This window comes from Pundamilia nyererei, unplaced genomic scaffold (assembly GCF_000239375.1).
Source record: "Pundamilia nyererei isolate P.nyererei 1_Seehausen unplaced genomic scaffold, PunNye1.0 scaffold00249, whole genome shotgun sequence".
Lineage (NCBI taxonomy): Eukaryota > Metazoa > Chordata > Actinopteri > Cichliformes > Cichlidae > Pundamilia > Pundamilia nyererei.
Window position 1 is genome coordinate 619,429 of NW_005187650.1, and position 16,073 is coordinate 635,501.

Genomic DNA, 16,073 nt, shown 5'->3' on the forward strand with positions numbered 1-16,073 from the left:
GGGGTGGAGGCACACGGACCACCTCCTACCATTGATGTTTCTGTTTCAAAATAAGTTTTTATAGGATAAGGGTCTTCTGTGTACTTTGGAATCAAGTGGGGTTTTTTGAGCTACTGTTGCCTTTTTATCAGGTCACAGCAGTGTGACCGTTTGTCTTCTGACCTCTGGCATTTTTACCCATAGAACAGCAGCTGACTGGATACTCTTTCTTTTTCTTTTTCAGACTATTCTCTGTAAATACTTGAGATGATTGCACAGATAAATCCCAGCAGATCAACGGTTTCTGAATCCAGCCCACCTACCACCAACAACCAAGTTACTTAAAACACATTTCTTCTTTATTTTAAGTTATTATCAATTTGATCTTCAGCAGGTTGCCTTGATCGTGCTGCCATGTGCCTGGCTGGTTAGATATTTGCAGTAAAGAGCAGCTGACCAAGTGTGCCTATTAGAATGGATGTTAGTAAAGGTCAACACCAAAGAAAGTACTATACCCTATTGACAGAGCTGCTTACATTTCATTCATATGTTGTTTGTAAAGTTTTTTTGTTAGTAAAAGAGAAATGTCACACTGTGCCTGGTCTTCTGCTTGCAGTGGACAGCGAATCATTTTTATACTGATTGTTCCAATCCAGTCATTTTCAACAATTTAGTTCCTTTTTCTGTTCCAAAGTGAGTTGCAGCTAACACCAGTCTTTGCAAAAACTAAAGTTAATACTCATGAGAAGCCACAGCTATGGCTCCAAGATAGCAAGCTAGTACCCTTTATTGTTTCAAGGCTATTATCAGTAATAAAGTTCAATATCTCTATGAGTGTCAGAGACACCACGATAAATAACAGTAAGGAAGATGCTGAAAGCTGATCGAAGTATGTATCAGTCCACATAGATGCTTTTCCAACCGTCTGACAGCTGTGACAGTGTCATTCCCAGGAGATATGTATTTAGCGATAAAAGTCATGCAGTAAGTCATATTAAAAAACTGTTTTTTATAGAACAAATTTGCTGCAGTCACAAACTTGGTTCACAGGCAGTTACTTCAAAAAGTAAGAAATATTTTTGCGAGGTTTCCAGTTTACATAAGGATATCTATGATATCTATTCCTCCATGCATGGCTGAAGGTGTCTAATGCATGAAGAAGTGACATTTTAACTTGTCCAAACTGATTCATAGATATCTTTAATTCAATAATAGTCATCTGTAGGCTAATGCAAGTAGTGCTAACAATAATTAGCGCATTCATTTTTTTAGTTTTTACCCTAAGCATTTGCATTATGGATACGTGGCCTAAATTTGTTTAATCATTGCAGATAGTTCATGCTAATGAATATATTCCGCTTGGATATGTAGCCTGAAACCATTTCATCATTGCAGATATGTCATTTTAATAATCGTATTAATTTGGGATTTTAAGTTATGTCAACTAAATGTAGCATATTTGTGATTCATATGTTGGTTTAAGTATTTTTTTTTTTAAATGCTTTAATTCAATTCAGCTTGTTATTACGCATAAAAACTAGGTAACATCACATAAATGACAATCCATAGCATCAATAAAAAATGAAATAGAAACTAAAGGGAAAATAATAAACGGTCATTTTACATTCATAGCCTCATGACAAGAGTAAATAGTTAAAACATATAATAAACTTAGTATAACACATTTGCCTATACTGCAAGTGTGGCATTAGGGTAAGTGACCCATCTGGTGCCATTATAATGTCTATGTTATATGTGAAAATCTGCAAGGAGGTTTTAATAAAGCACCAATTTTCCCTAATTTACTGAACCAGGCAGCAGGCAGGTCTCTGTTCCAGCCATACTGCCCCTCACTGAGCAACGAGAAGGAAGATAACCAGCTCTGGTTTGAGTCATCTGGATCTTATTAAGCTCTTGGTTTGATACACTAGACCAGATTGCTGAACACTAATCAAGAAAGTGTAAGAGCACGCTCAAAACGCCCCTATTAATGTCAGCTAACCATGAAAATGAAATGTTGACACCCAGTAATTTGGTGTTTTTAACCTGCTTCCACCACATTTAGCAAGAGCGCAGATTTGTTTGAGATTTTAAACTCGTGGATAACAGCTTTAGTGACCAGTGGAAATGATTTTTGATATCTAAAATTCAATTCTATAGATACTGCTATATTTCAGCTATCACACACCCAAGGAAATGGTAGACAACATTCAAAGTAGCAAACACATATTATTTGGTGCGTTAAATAGCAGTTGGACAAACAAAGCCAGATGTGCTGGTCCCTTTTTTCTTCTTGTGCTTCATTTTATTTATTTATTTCTTTTTCTTAAAAAACATTTTAAACCTCTTTTGCTCCCTTTCTGTCTCTCCTTGTCTGTGGTGTTTGTCACTGCTACGTCCCAAGAGGCATGGCTTCTGCTGGTCACGCTGGTTCTCTGGCTGGTGCACCTGCTCTCCATTAACTGCTCACTCACCCTCTGAATTTAAACACCAGCTCTTCCACCCACTCTTTGCCAGATCTTTCTGCCAGCTCTGTGATTGTATCAGTCAGGCTCCCTGATGTTTTGGGGTTTTTTTGTGATTCTTTGTGCTTTTTTTTAATTTTTTTATCACTCATTCATAGCTTCACTCGTATCTGTACTGAAGGTCATTTGCTGTATAATGGTAGAGCTTCTGAAATATTAATATAGTTTACTTAGCATAGAATAGCTCTCGAGTTAAATTTTCCATCTGCCTTTGAAGATCCAGTATTTGTTTAATTATTATTTCTTTTATAAGACTTCTCCTCTTGAATAATCAGGCCTCATTTTATCTTAGAGTATCTTATCATCCCAACAGAGCACTTTTCTCTCAGACTGCAGCCTTATTTTTGGTTCCTATTATATTAGCCTATTAGTAGCCTATTTAATAGTAGAATGGGAGGCAGAGCCTTCAGCTTTCCTGCTCCTCTTCTGTGGAATCAGCTCCCAGATTGGATTCAGGAGGCAAACTCCACTTTTAAGATTAGTCTTAAAACTTTATTTTGGGATAAAACACAAAGGCTACAGCTGGACCCAGAATGATCAATGAATTATGCTGCAATAGATCTAAGCTGTTGGTGGACTTCCCATAATGCACTGACCGTTTCATCTTCACTTAACTTTTTTTTACTCTCCATGTGTTTATACACTAATATGCATTTAATCATTAGTTATTATTAATCTCTGGCTCTCTTCAACAGTGTGTCTTTTCTCCTTTCGCCTCCAATTGGTTGTGGCAGATGACAGGGCCTCCCTGTGCCTGGTTTGCCTGACGTTTCTTCTTGTTAAAAGAGTTTTTCTTTTCCACTGTCACTAAGCGCTTGCTCATGGAGACAATCTATCAATCTATCTATCTTAAACTGAAAAAGAATTGAATTGAAACAAATTCTCTGGGATGTTTGGTTGTGCTTTGTTTTGCAGTGGTCACATGTCAGCTGCAGTTGTTCCTCTCTTCTACATAATCCATGTGACTTTGGTCCACTTTGTTTTTGCTGTCTTGCTGTTCTAAAAGTGGTGTGTCTGGTTTCAGGCAATGACTAGGCTGGGGTTTACACAAACCCTATTAACCTTGTCCATTCTGCATTCATATGAATCTGTTCCACGTGAGCTGGCTGGCTGTAATGTTAAGACGTGTTTCTGCACCTTTGAATTACATTAAAGTCACCCCCCTGAGCTAGCTGCATTCTGACGGTATTGTCCCTTGTGCAGAGTTGCACGTCTGTGAGATTGAAGACTCCCCTGAGTGGCTTTTGGTGGACTAGACTTGAGGTTCAGTAGCCTATTCTCTATAATGGTTTTCATTAACTGAAATCAGACATTTATCTGACCAAACACTCAGTCACACTAGCAGAAGCATGAAAGCACTTTAACTTTATTTACTGTAAAGAACAGCGATTCCCGGACAAAAGGATGGAGACAGCTTGTCAGCAGCCCCACACAAACCCTGTGTAATAGAAAGGTGAAAGGTTAAAATAAAAGAGCTTATGCCTAACAGCTTTGCTTCACAAGTAATTAGAGATGAGCGTCCTTTACCACAGCAACCCATTTTTTTTTTCTTTCTTCTCTTTTTACATCAGTGAGTTCCATCCTTCATCAAACCAACTTCACGTCACAAAAAGAAGCGCATTAGCCCTATTAGCAAGTTAGGTGTCATCATCTACTGGCTTACCATAGTAACTGGTCTCCAGTTTGCATAAATTATACAATAAATTTACTGATGGCATGTGCGATCTATGCAACTTGGCATCTTACTGAAAGAAAAGCATCCTTTGTGTGATGTCAGGTCACTGGTGAAGTGAAAATAAAACTTATCTTTGATGCTTTACTCAGTGTCCTGCTAATTCCACTGGGTTCACAAAACATTTGTGTGTCATCACGTTGTTCCGAGATGTGTGTCGGGACTCTCATTTTAGCAAACGGAGTGGTTATCCCAGTGGAAGATGGTGTTCACTCGACTGAGTGTGAACAGGTCTTTAGTGTTGCTGTAGTCAAAGCCTTTTTCCACATTTGAGCTCTGGGAGATGAACAAAACAGGCGCGCAGATAATAAAACAAAGAAAAACAAAGCACTTTGCGGGCTAAGAGATTTTTAGTGTTAATGAGTAACTTCATTTATCATTGCACAAGCATGAAAACAACCTTTTGTGTCTATGTCGTGGGCGGGGTGGTGGTCTAATTTTCTCAGGCGTGCGGTTGTAGCTAAATTTAAAGGTTGTAGTTTTACACATGACGCCGTTCGCGTGCAGTTGAAGGCACCTACAGGGCAGTCAGAACTGGACTCCAGCCAGACAGCAACAACTTTCAAAGTCTGTGGACAACAGCACAGCTGCCTTTGTCAAAAACACAAGCTAGTGTTCATCAAATGTTCATCATCAAAACTCTTGTGCTGTGCAGATTTTACTTCATTTTTAATTCCCTGCTGTCACTTCAGTTGCAGTTACTCTTTGTAACACTGATGCCTCCCTCCCCTCTAAAAGCCGTCTGGCAGTTTTTGGCAGTTTACTCATAGTGAAAGGCTCTCGAGGGTTGCATTTTTTTTTTTACTTTGTAACGTAATGTGTGTAATGTAATGTCTGGCTCATGTGCCTTCTGGCCAATGTGCAGCATTAAATCAAGTTTTACAGGTAACCTCCAGTGTGTGTACATCTACCAACATTTTTTTGTGTGTAATAAAAAACTGTAATTTCATAAATCCTGACCATTAAAATGTATGGGAATAACACTGCATCTGTTAATTTGGACAATTCATTAATAGCAGGCAGCACATGTTAAATAACCATATAAATGAAGCACAACATTAAATATAGACTATTTATCATGACATATATTAAAATCGTCAGCATACACTTTAAGCCAGATGTTGTGCCCTTGCTGTTTTGTCTGATTTGTGTGTAATCTACAGTGGCTATAAATGTTGTGAAATATAATAAATTTTAGGTGACTGTGCTTTGACTTGAATGTGTGCAATATGTTTGTTCCCTGTAGGATGTCTTCAGGCTGTAACTGAATTTTCCCCTAATCAACCACAAACAAAAAGGACCCGCATGCACAGCACAGACAAACACACAAAGGGTTAAACAACAATAGTCGTCAAATGAGCCTCTAAAGGAGCATCAGGTGAGTCCAGCGTGTTGAAAGCGTGCACCTTTGAGGCTCGGATGTCACCAAGAAGGGCCTTTTAACTCCAAGACAAAATACACGGTCCTTTTAATCCTCATTTCCATTTGCTATATCCCATACAGTAAGCACATGAATGACAGAGGGCAACACAGAGTCCAGTCACTGAGCATATAGAGACCACTTCCTAACGAAAACACAAAGTCCACGAAGTTCCCGGAGCTGTCTTTGTAGAGGAAGTCTTTGATCTCTCAATGCGTAGAGACATGCAGTGAAATTGCTGGAGAGAGAACACAGTGTGTACGACTCTGCTTGCAGACAGCTGCTTATTCACAGTTAGGTTTGAAAAGTGCACACAAGGTACGGATCGTGTTAATAGCTCGATGAGTATTATCTCTACTGTACATCTTTATAATACCATAACACGTAGTGTTACAGAGCTCAATGTAAGACAGCAGTACTTATCAAATGTAAAAATAAATGACATGACATATCAATATTCACAAAAACTATCGGAATTAATTTCACAATATCTACAAATTCACAACTTAGTAGTACTATTCTGAGCAATTATTCTGCGCAATTAGAATTGTTGCCATTTAGTTGAATCATTTGTTTAGTTTGCCTATTTTATCTACAGCTTTCTACGCATCAGGAGTTTTGCATAAATGCTGTTGAGGTTACGTCGTATAAAACATAGAATATTTAATGCTGTACTGAATAGCATAAATATATTAATATAGTAATATAGTCTTAATATACTCTATCTCATATGGATGACATGTTTCTGCTGAAGTTAACTCTGGCCCTGTGAGAAAAGGATTTACCACGTGACTAACACAATCATAGCAGAGCCTAAATGGCAACAGTACAGTGGAGTCCTGCTCATCGAAATCATCCCAGGAATGTTCAAATCAATCAATCAATCAAAACGAAATAAAACAATTACCACAGGTGTACATGCAGACTCTTCAAAACACAGTTTTTTCTTACAACTTCTAGTTTTAAAAACTGCTCAGATTCTTATTTCTGCACTATGACATGTGTTGGCTGCTATGGTCTTTCCAAGCAGACTGGATGACGATGATTACGCTGTAGTTTAGCGGCAGAGTGAAGTGGTCGTGGTCTTATAGCTCCGGAAGTGTTTTACCCTTGTTTGCTAGTCACAAACACACAACATATGCGGATTTAATTTTTTTTAATAATTGACGAGGTGTAGAGAAGTATGTTATTCTGTAAATATTTAACTTGATCAGTACAGTCAGCACAGCTTGGCAGTCACACTAATTTCATGTTGTGAATGGGGTTAGACATGAGTTTATGAATGCTGTAGTACACATGAAATCACAAAGCAAATTGATCTTTGGTTATCACATTATACCAGATCCTGACATGACAAGGGTCTTTGGGCATATTAAGTAAAGTGACTGTTTCTGCTTAGAAGTACGTACCTACAGTACATTTATCCCACTACCCAGAAGAGTCATACACAAACATTAATGCTGTTTAGCAGCAGCCAGCAGGGTTTATAAACCCTCAGTGGATGTGTAAAATGGATCATTTTGTTTGAGACTAAATTCTAAAAAAAAAGGAGAAATAAAGAAGAGGAAACAGGGTGTTTTCATTGAAAAGTGTATAAATCAATGAAATGTATCGGATTAAAAAAAGCTATACTGTGCCGGGATGATATGTGGTGTTCAGAAATATTTAGAGGTAATACGTATCATTAAGACACAGCGACGTGCTTCACCCTGTTTGTTATTATACATTTAATTTGCCCGATGAAATGAAATGAATTTCTATTCCTCGATTTCAGTGCAGAGGTTAGTATCACGCCTTATTTTGCCATTATAGCCACTGTGTTTCTAACGTCTGTATAAGGTTTACAAAGAAATGCACATGCTGTTGCAATTTAGCTGCATGTGGAAGAGAGAGATAGGGTCTAGCTTTGTGTGCATGTCCACATATGTATGGCTTGAAATTAGACGCACTGATTTATTGTAATGGCTAAAAGAGTCAGTGCTCTACAAATAGCCACTGATTACATTTTATAATAATAAAAATGTAAATATCTTATTTGTTCTTCATTTGATTATATATCAGTTTTTAAAAAATATAATAATACATCTTGTGTTAAATTGTACACATAATATATAATATATATATATTTGATAAGAATAGCTTGTTTTCATCATGTTATATGTCGGCTAAATTCACAACTTGTTCGATGTACTTAACTTAATTCTTTCAATCACAGAACAAAATTTTGTATTGTATTGTTGTTGTCCTGTATCTTCATGTATGAACTGGCTTAACATTATTTAAGATGACTGCACAGCCAGTTCAGTGTGTGCGAACTGTGCGTGTGTGACCAAATAAGGGTAAAAACACTCCCAAAACTCTGTACCAGCTGTAAAGCATAAACATTGCATTAGTATGCACAAATAGTTGGAATAATGCGTGTTTATACAGATGCTGGGTTATGAGAGGTTATGAGTAACTGGGATGAAGTACAACACATTGATACCAAGCCCTATTTCCTTAGTGACAAACACCAATATTTGAGGCCAAAGACGAAAAAACGTGTACAGACTTCACCATGCATTAAGCTATGACTGAACACTTCTACGTGGTTTGTATTAACAAACCTTTACAGGTGCCACAACACGGTTCACTCACTGTCCTAAGCTTACCACTGAAAATGGTAAGCTTAATGTATGAAAGAGTATCGAGTACAGTGGTTGTCAGAGCAGGTATTTAACATGATGAAAAACAGTTTGCTTAGCATAAAAAGCAACAGAAATGGCTTTAGAGTTACACCTGCATAAATGCTTAGCACACATAACACAGAGTGTCACAGGAATACAGACACCGCTAAACAAATCAGAGACAAATTCAATGCACGAGCGATCATCGCTCCATCGTTAGGGGCTCTTTGGCGCGATCAGAACAATTTGTTGTTGTTTTATTATTATGAATTTTGCAATGCAACTGTCGCCAGCGATGGCAGTGTCTCCGAAATGTGTTCAGAAATGCCGCATGACTGTGACTCGACTTTTACTACAAAACACAGTATATGGAGACAATCAAATCAACACCGACCGACTTTACACGATAAAGTATAAAAGGGCAAAAAATACAGCACGAATCAAAACGCTTGTGCATGAGTGTGGCTACGGTGACCGATGGAAACAAAATAAGGGTGAAAAACAAAAACAATAAAAAAAAAGGTTTCAAGGTGCCTGCTCACAGTTTACTTAAAGGGCGAGTGTCTGCTATGATTTAATTTGTGAAACGTGTCACGTTATTTGCATTTGAACGGCGAAAAAAAATAATGTGTGAATTCGACTTCAGTCTGAGGTAATGGCGGTAGTTTGTAATGACTGCTCAGCTCACAGAGATGTCAAAACATAAATGGCACACGGACTATGATATATCCTTTAATATCTTTGCTTCAGCTTTTCACTAGTGCTGAAAGGTCTGTTAGCCTTCGGCACTCATGGGAAACATTTACACTTTATACCCATCTCCACCGGCGCGGTGCGTGATGCACAGCCCATACTGCACTACACTGCAGAGCATGGATGCCAGTTTGTAAATGTTTGTATGTAATGTAAACACACAGACCGCCTTCTATATGTGTGGAAATGCAAGTGTAAGCATGTCAAAGCCTTTTTTGCTTCGTGATGTGTGTATTTACCAAGGCACGTAGCTTCTCTGTCGTAGGACATAGCCAATTAAACCTCAAAGAGCCACTGAACTAGAAAATGTACAGGCAGCCCAATGAGACGCGAAAGCAGTTGCAGATAATACTGTATTGGGACTGTTGAACTTCACCGCAAGCTGAAGGTCAGACACTGACGATTATTAACGATGTTCCTATGGACCTACACAGGCTGCCCCCAGCTAACAGAATAACAGTAAAGCGACCAGCAAATGGCTCTCTTGGTGTCTTCTGATGCATGTGTTCGTGTGCATGTCTGCATGCATATCTCAAACTCAATGCACGTGACAGAGTCTTATTATTGGTAATGAGCTACAACGAGAACATTGAACGCATGCTTGCCCTGACTTATCATAAGAAAAGCGCAAACATGTCCAAATTTGGTGGAAAATGCAATTTGACTACTCTACAAAACAGCAAGCCGCCAAAGGTACAGCAAAGATCACCGGGTTACTCACAACAGAGAACAGGGCCAGAGCTAAGTGTGGAGGGGACGAAACTAAAAAGAAATGCTGCACAAACACAGACTGACGTGACAATGTGCTTCCTCCACGGTCCACTACTCTATGTGAATCTACTGTATGGTCAAATTTGCCTTCCATCTATACGGACGTGCAAAATATCAGATGCCTAAGAAAAAACAGACACACAAAACATGCGCGCACACACGTACACACGCACAAAAAAAGATGTAATGGACTTGGCACACCGAAACCAAACCCAATCAAGCCGAGCATTTGGTCAGACTCAGTTTAGGTTGTTTGCCTTCATGATAGCGGGCTTTCTGTTGACATATGTGGCCCAGTAACCCAAGTTGAAGATGAAGAACAAAATTGGGAAAATGATGCGTGATATCTTGTCCACTTTGCTGACACGGTTGTAGGATTTCTTGGCCTCTATGTAGGGGTCAGGCATATAGGGATGCTTCGCCGATGCTCCCGCGCTCTTGGAAATGGTCGTTAAACCTTGATCTTTAGCTACGTTGATGGCGTAGGTGGTTCCGACAATGTTGAAGGTGTTGTTCGCCTTTTTGGACAAAGTCGCAGATTCTCTTCTCTGAAAAGGAAGAAGGAAGTAAAGCAAAGGTCGTTAGGAAGGGGGGGGCACCAGACTCAACCATACTTCCATTTGAACTCATAAAGAGGAAATAGAAGCAACACCACGAGACACGACACACACAAGAACAAAACAAAAGCCTAACCATATCTTTAATCCTGGCCATGTTAGCCTGAAACGGTTCCTGAAAAGAAAAGTAGAAAAGAAAAAAAGTTTACCAATTATATTAAAATTACCCAACTTACATACTGTATTCATCAGTATCTAGCTGGAACTACTTTTGAACATACCGTCAAATCAAATCTGCATCATACAAATCTGGATTGCAGAACGTAAAGGACCAAGATCGAAAAAAAGAAAATCATGATGAAATTAAGAGTATGGGAATAGGAACAGTTCTGATTTGCATCATTGCAGAACCAGGCTGGACTGGCGTCTGATACTGCTAGCAGTAGCAGTAGCAGCACAGAGCAGGATTAGAAGGAAAAGCAAAATAACAGCGCCTGAAAACATGTCTGACAAACTGTATCAATGAGAGCAGCCAGACCTCTGCAGGCAAACAGATTGCGATACAACAAACACGACAAAGGCTCTGTGTGATAAAGCTGGCTGGAGAGACTGCCGTCTTAGTTCTACTAGAGGGAAATCATTAGACTGTCTTTCATATTGAAGTCGCACAGGGAGCCAGAATTTTATTTGCTAAATTGGTACTGGCTCAAATAGCTAAACTTGCATCACTAGAGGATCCTGTCAGCCTAGCGAAGAACAGTACAGCGCACACAGTAGATGTGGGAGAGCAAGTAGGACACTAAGATTGATTACCAGGCAGAGTTTTAGTTTCCTGTGTGGCATCCAGTGTGCGAGTCTGTACTGTGGTAATTTCCTTCACACCATTCATCCCCACTGTGGCCACTTTAAGAAACTAATTCAGTGCGTGTCTTGTAACAGATTTTCACTTTCACAGCTCCCCCTTTTCACTTTTGCTTTGAGCCCAGTTTTAATTTTTGCTCCACTTTTTTTTTTTTAGCTTCATTTAATTTTCCTTCCTTTTTGCTTCTCTCCATCTTTTTAATTAGCATAACTAATGTCCCCTCTACCCCAAAGTGCTTCACGGTGAATCTCTTACAGCGCACAGCTCATCACCAAATATTTTGTTTGGTCTTTATGCTCAGTGTTCACATATACTCACGAATGGAGGCACAGCAATGGTTTTACACGTGACAAGACATGTGCCGTGGCTATGTTCAGTGTCTCGAGTGCGTGTAAATCTCACAGGGAGTCCTTTTTAATGTCTGCCAGTAGGTTTTGCTTGTTTGTTTTTTTTTGACTTTGTACTGGAGGCAGCAGGATTGAGGAGGAAATATATTTACTGTCATAAGTGTGTTTCCTTGAGTGAGCAGGGCAACAGGATGAGTATGATCCTTCAACCTTGAGGAGAGCTAACAAACTTGCAAGCAGTTGATTGCTTTAAACCGGTGCTTGAAGCACCTGCTATCTTAAGTCAATTTGAACAGAAAAAGAAAGAAAGACAGAAGAGTCACACTCTTGCTCCCAGATAACCAGGTACCTTTCAATGATATTGATTCTAACACAGAATGAGCTGCTCTATTGGAGGTTTCTGTCAGCAGGAAAGGCAAATTACTACAATATCACGCATCAGAGATACATCAATTGTAGTAACAATATAGCTCAATATGGCTACCGTCACGCATCTTTAAAGAGCAGAAATTCAATCATAAAATTTGTGAAACTGGATCGACTGCAAAATGGATGGAACACAGCAGATAGCCATCAGTCACTGCCAGTGGTGAGTGTCATGTCCGACAGTAGAATGACTTGGCTGATGAATATGTGTATCCGAAGTGGCAAACACCAGTCCTGAGAAATGAAGCCAAACCACAACTTGATTTCCTATAATGGCCACTTGAGACTGGCTCCAAACGCAAGTCCACACAGACTCCTGTGTTTTCACAGCCTGCTACAAAAATCAGTTTTGGCCTCGATAGCTAACAGACACTCAATTTTAGCCTCGATAGCTAATGACCGCTATACCTTTTGCCACTGTACCTGTCAGGCGCTAATGTTTTAGCTTTGATTGCTAGCAGACAGTATATTTTTAGAGTTGATACCTAACAGATGCTATATTTTTGTCCTCAACAGCTAACAGATGCTAACAGATGCTACCATTCTGGCCACTATAGTATCTTCACGGAAATTGTATAAGAGGCCTACGGTATGTATGTTTGGAGAGGGAGCTTCAAATTAATAAGTATGTAGCCGCTTTGAATGACAGGTGGGTGCTAACAAAGGATTCTGTAGTTGCTAACCGCCTGTTTGCCTTCCCCTGAGTTAACTTGAATGGCTAACTTGAGAAAACTCTCAAATGTTCCTGCGGTGCTGCCTTTAAGAGCATTTTTAATCAACAGAAATACTATGTTTAATTCAGTTGAGTTCTCCACCAGTCTGGAGAAGAAAGCCTGAATGAAAGTGGTTATTAGCCTGTATTTAGAAAACATAAATTGCAATTTTATGGTCGCTAAATTAGAGGTCAGTTTATGTCTGTTTATAGTGAAACTTTCAGTGAGTACTAAAAGTGTTTGGCCATCTCAATTTAACTTGCTGTACATTATGAAGGCTGTGTACCAAACTTCTAAAACCAATTTTCATACTGATCAGCGAATGTTCTGCACTTACACCTCTAAGCTCTAATAATACCATCCCAAACTGTTCAGTCTTTTAGACTATAGATGCTATCTGCACAGTAATGTAGCAAATTTTCTCTTCTTTTTTGCTGTTCCATTGTCCTTGTAGGTAATAATTTATATGGTCTAATTATTGGGGGAACAGTATGTAGCACTGGGCTGTATGCATGTTTTTATGAACCTTATGTAACAGAGCACATAATTCACTAGCAGCCACAGATTCCTGTGTACTATTCAAAGTCATTTCAATAGCTGCAGGCAAAAATACTCCATGAATACAATGCATCTATTGACCTTGTCTTTGTAACTTCTGAAAATTGTTGCATCAGAATTTCTTGATGAGTGTGTTTAAGTGTCCTGGGGGTAATTGTGCCTTGCTGTGTCCTGCTGTTTGGAGCTCAGTGTGTGCATGTGTGCGTGTAACTAAACCTTGTGACAGTCTGTCCCTCTCTAAGACTGGAGCTGAAGTGTTGGCGTAATAAATAGCCCCAAGTATGTGAGCATGTGGGTATGTGAGTGTGCAGACTGTCTATAGGGAGCCACGATGTCCCTGTTTGTGTTCCTGTGGACACGTTTTGACGTGAGCATTTAAGTGTGTATTTAGGTAGAGGCACTTACACTATCAAAATTTGGAGGAACTTGCTAGTTGCATGGGTGGCCTCTCTTAATAATTATGTCATTTAGTTATGATATTATATATAAACATGAAATAGACCTTTCTGATTTCACTTAAGGATGTGTTAATGTACACTATATGGAAAAAAAAGGATTCTAGCATTTGAATTCAGGTGTTTTCTGTCCTTTTGCCACAGATCTATGAAATCAAACACCTAGCCATGCGGTCTGCCTTTACAAACATTTGTTAAAGAATGAGTCACTCTAAAGAGTTCACTGATTTCAAGTGTGGCACTGTAATAGGGTGCCATGATGGCAACAAGTCAGTTCGTAAAAGTTGCAAGCTATTCCACAAACAGCTGTGAGAATCTTGAGAACTGGATGAACTCGGGCAACGTAAATTTACAGAGTGGGGCTGCTGCCATGTGCTGAGGTGCATAGGGTGTGAAAGCCACCAACAGTCTGCTAACTCTGGCATTAACATCAGCACAAAAATGGTGCACCAGGAGATTCATGACATGGGTTTCTTTAGGAGAGCAGTTCCTGTAGGGTCTAGTGTGTAGGCGGCCTATTACATTTGTTAATATAGCATCGCATGGAAAACGCCAACAACAAGGGGTCAGCAATTTAGTGGTATTTCATGCTTGCTACATCAAAAAACTTGTACAAAAGAATGCTTCCAAGTATCCTCCTTGCAGTGAGGAACACAGCTTAACACCCAAGTATCTCTATCATTATTGGGACTGAAAAAGTACAAAAGTGCACCCCTGGCCTCCAGAAATGTCAACTCACCTTTGTTCTTTCCACCTGAGTGCATCAAAACTTCCAGAATACATTCTACTGACATGCAAGTGCTTGTGCTAATAAGAGATAATGAATTATTCTGGTAAAATGTTGATGAAGTTATTATGTACTGCAGGTGCGTAGACACACACATGCGCACACACACGCACACACGAAACCGCGATCACCCCTTGGCCGCAGCAGAGCAACCCACAGCCAGTGCTTCTGCCTCTGCTGATAAAACAGCCCATGATATCCAACATAGCAGTGTCCAATCATGTGTCACAGGGTGCTGAGAATATGCAGGCTTTTCCAACCAAACTCCCCACCGGCTAATTTCTGTAATAACCTCACCTTCAGCCGGAGAGGGGAGAGCTAATTAGGCAGATTGCCTGTCACAGAAAATGGTCGAATAAAAGCAAAGGAAAACTACATCGATGCTCCATAACCAGTAAAGTAAATTAGTGCGCACACACTCATCTGTGGATCATATCTGAGACCTAAAAAAAGAAAGCAGCCTAAGGGTGATGAAGTCATCATTTGGTTCCGGTAGGAGTGGTGGCTGAAACCCTAGCTCTGATGGCTGCGGGGCTAGATTTTTAAAAAAGACTTACTAGCTAAAACTTCTCTCCTGAAGAAGAGGTTTTGCTTATGTAGCTCGTGCTCATTAACAGTCATTTTTCTAAATTTGCTAAAAAAAAAAGGGGAAATATATGCAGTGCCTGATTGCTTTGGATTCCAGTAGCTCGTTCTAGCAGGCAGTGTGGTGGTAGTGCCACGTCTCCCTCTGTGACCCCATTCTATTTTATCTATCATGACAACTGCATGCTCAGCACAGTCCCTGAGAACCCAGTCCAGGCTGTTGCCATTAAGACGAGCCATCAAAGAGGAGGGGCGGGAAAAAAAAGAAAAAGAAAAGAGAAAAAAACCTCCTCTCTGCAGCAGTGTAACGCAGCAAATTATCCCCACCAACTGAAAAGTTCTGTGGCAGCAATATGCATTTCTGCCAATCGCTCCGAGGACCAAATGTCAAACTATAAAAAAAGCGGGAAAAGGCTGTACTGATTGTGTCAAACAGTTTGTACAATGGTAGCAGAAAATAGATTCGTGGCACTGTCTGTCACAGAAGAAATAACTTTCCCTTTATGTTGTGTCTGTGGCTGTGTTTTTATGCGCTCACGGCAATACAGTAATAGCACTGCCACTATTTACCACTGGCACAGCTTCATAATGTTTCTTATATGATTCTTATATGTTTTTCCAAGCACCCCAGAAGGCTGTCCTTTTAATATAGCTTTGCTTATAAGCCACAGTTAATACTCCTTTTCTCAGTTTGAAATGGACTGTGTTATACATATATCAGGTAAACTCATTTTAGCTGCACAATTACTAACTTATATTAGTCTTTTTATGCTGGTGTGCTTTGTTTTTATTGTTCTAATGTTCAGTTCTATGTACCAGGTCTGTCCTTATTGAACTTAAGCTACTTCTTCATGCAGCCCCCCCTTTTTTAGATGAACTCACTCTGATCATAGACTGTATATAAAAGATGGGTGTAGCCACCAAGACCCTGTTTTGT

At 39.6% G+C, this 16,073-nt stretch overlaps 1 protein-coding gene across 2 annotated transcripts in view; it reads right to left on the reverse strand.

Moving 5' to 3' along the window:
* Positions 1-7,752: 7,752 nt before the first annotated feature.
* Positions 7,753-16,073, reverse strand: part of gabra3 (gamma-aminobutyric acid type A receptor subunit alpha3) — a 103,756-nt gene continuing 95,435 nt past the window's right edge. Inside the window, exons 10-11 of one of the 2 annotated variants that reach the window (XM_005749571.1) lie at positions 10,540-10,578; positions 7,753-10,394 (exon numbers count right to left, since the gene is read on the reverse strand). In XM_005749571.1, the coding sequence (XP_005749628.1) occupies positions 10,086-10,394; positions 10,540-10,578 (348 nt within the window). In that variant the 3' untranslated portion in view covers positions 7,753-10,085. The remainder of the gene's footprint in view (positions 10,395-10,539; positions 10,579-16,073) is intronic. The other variant, XM_005749572.1, reaches the window with a different exon arrangement.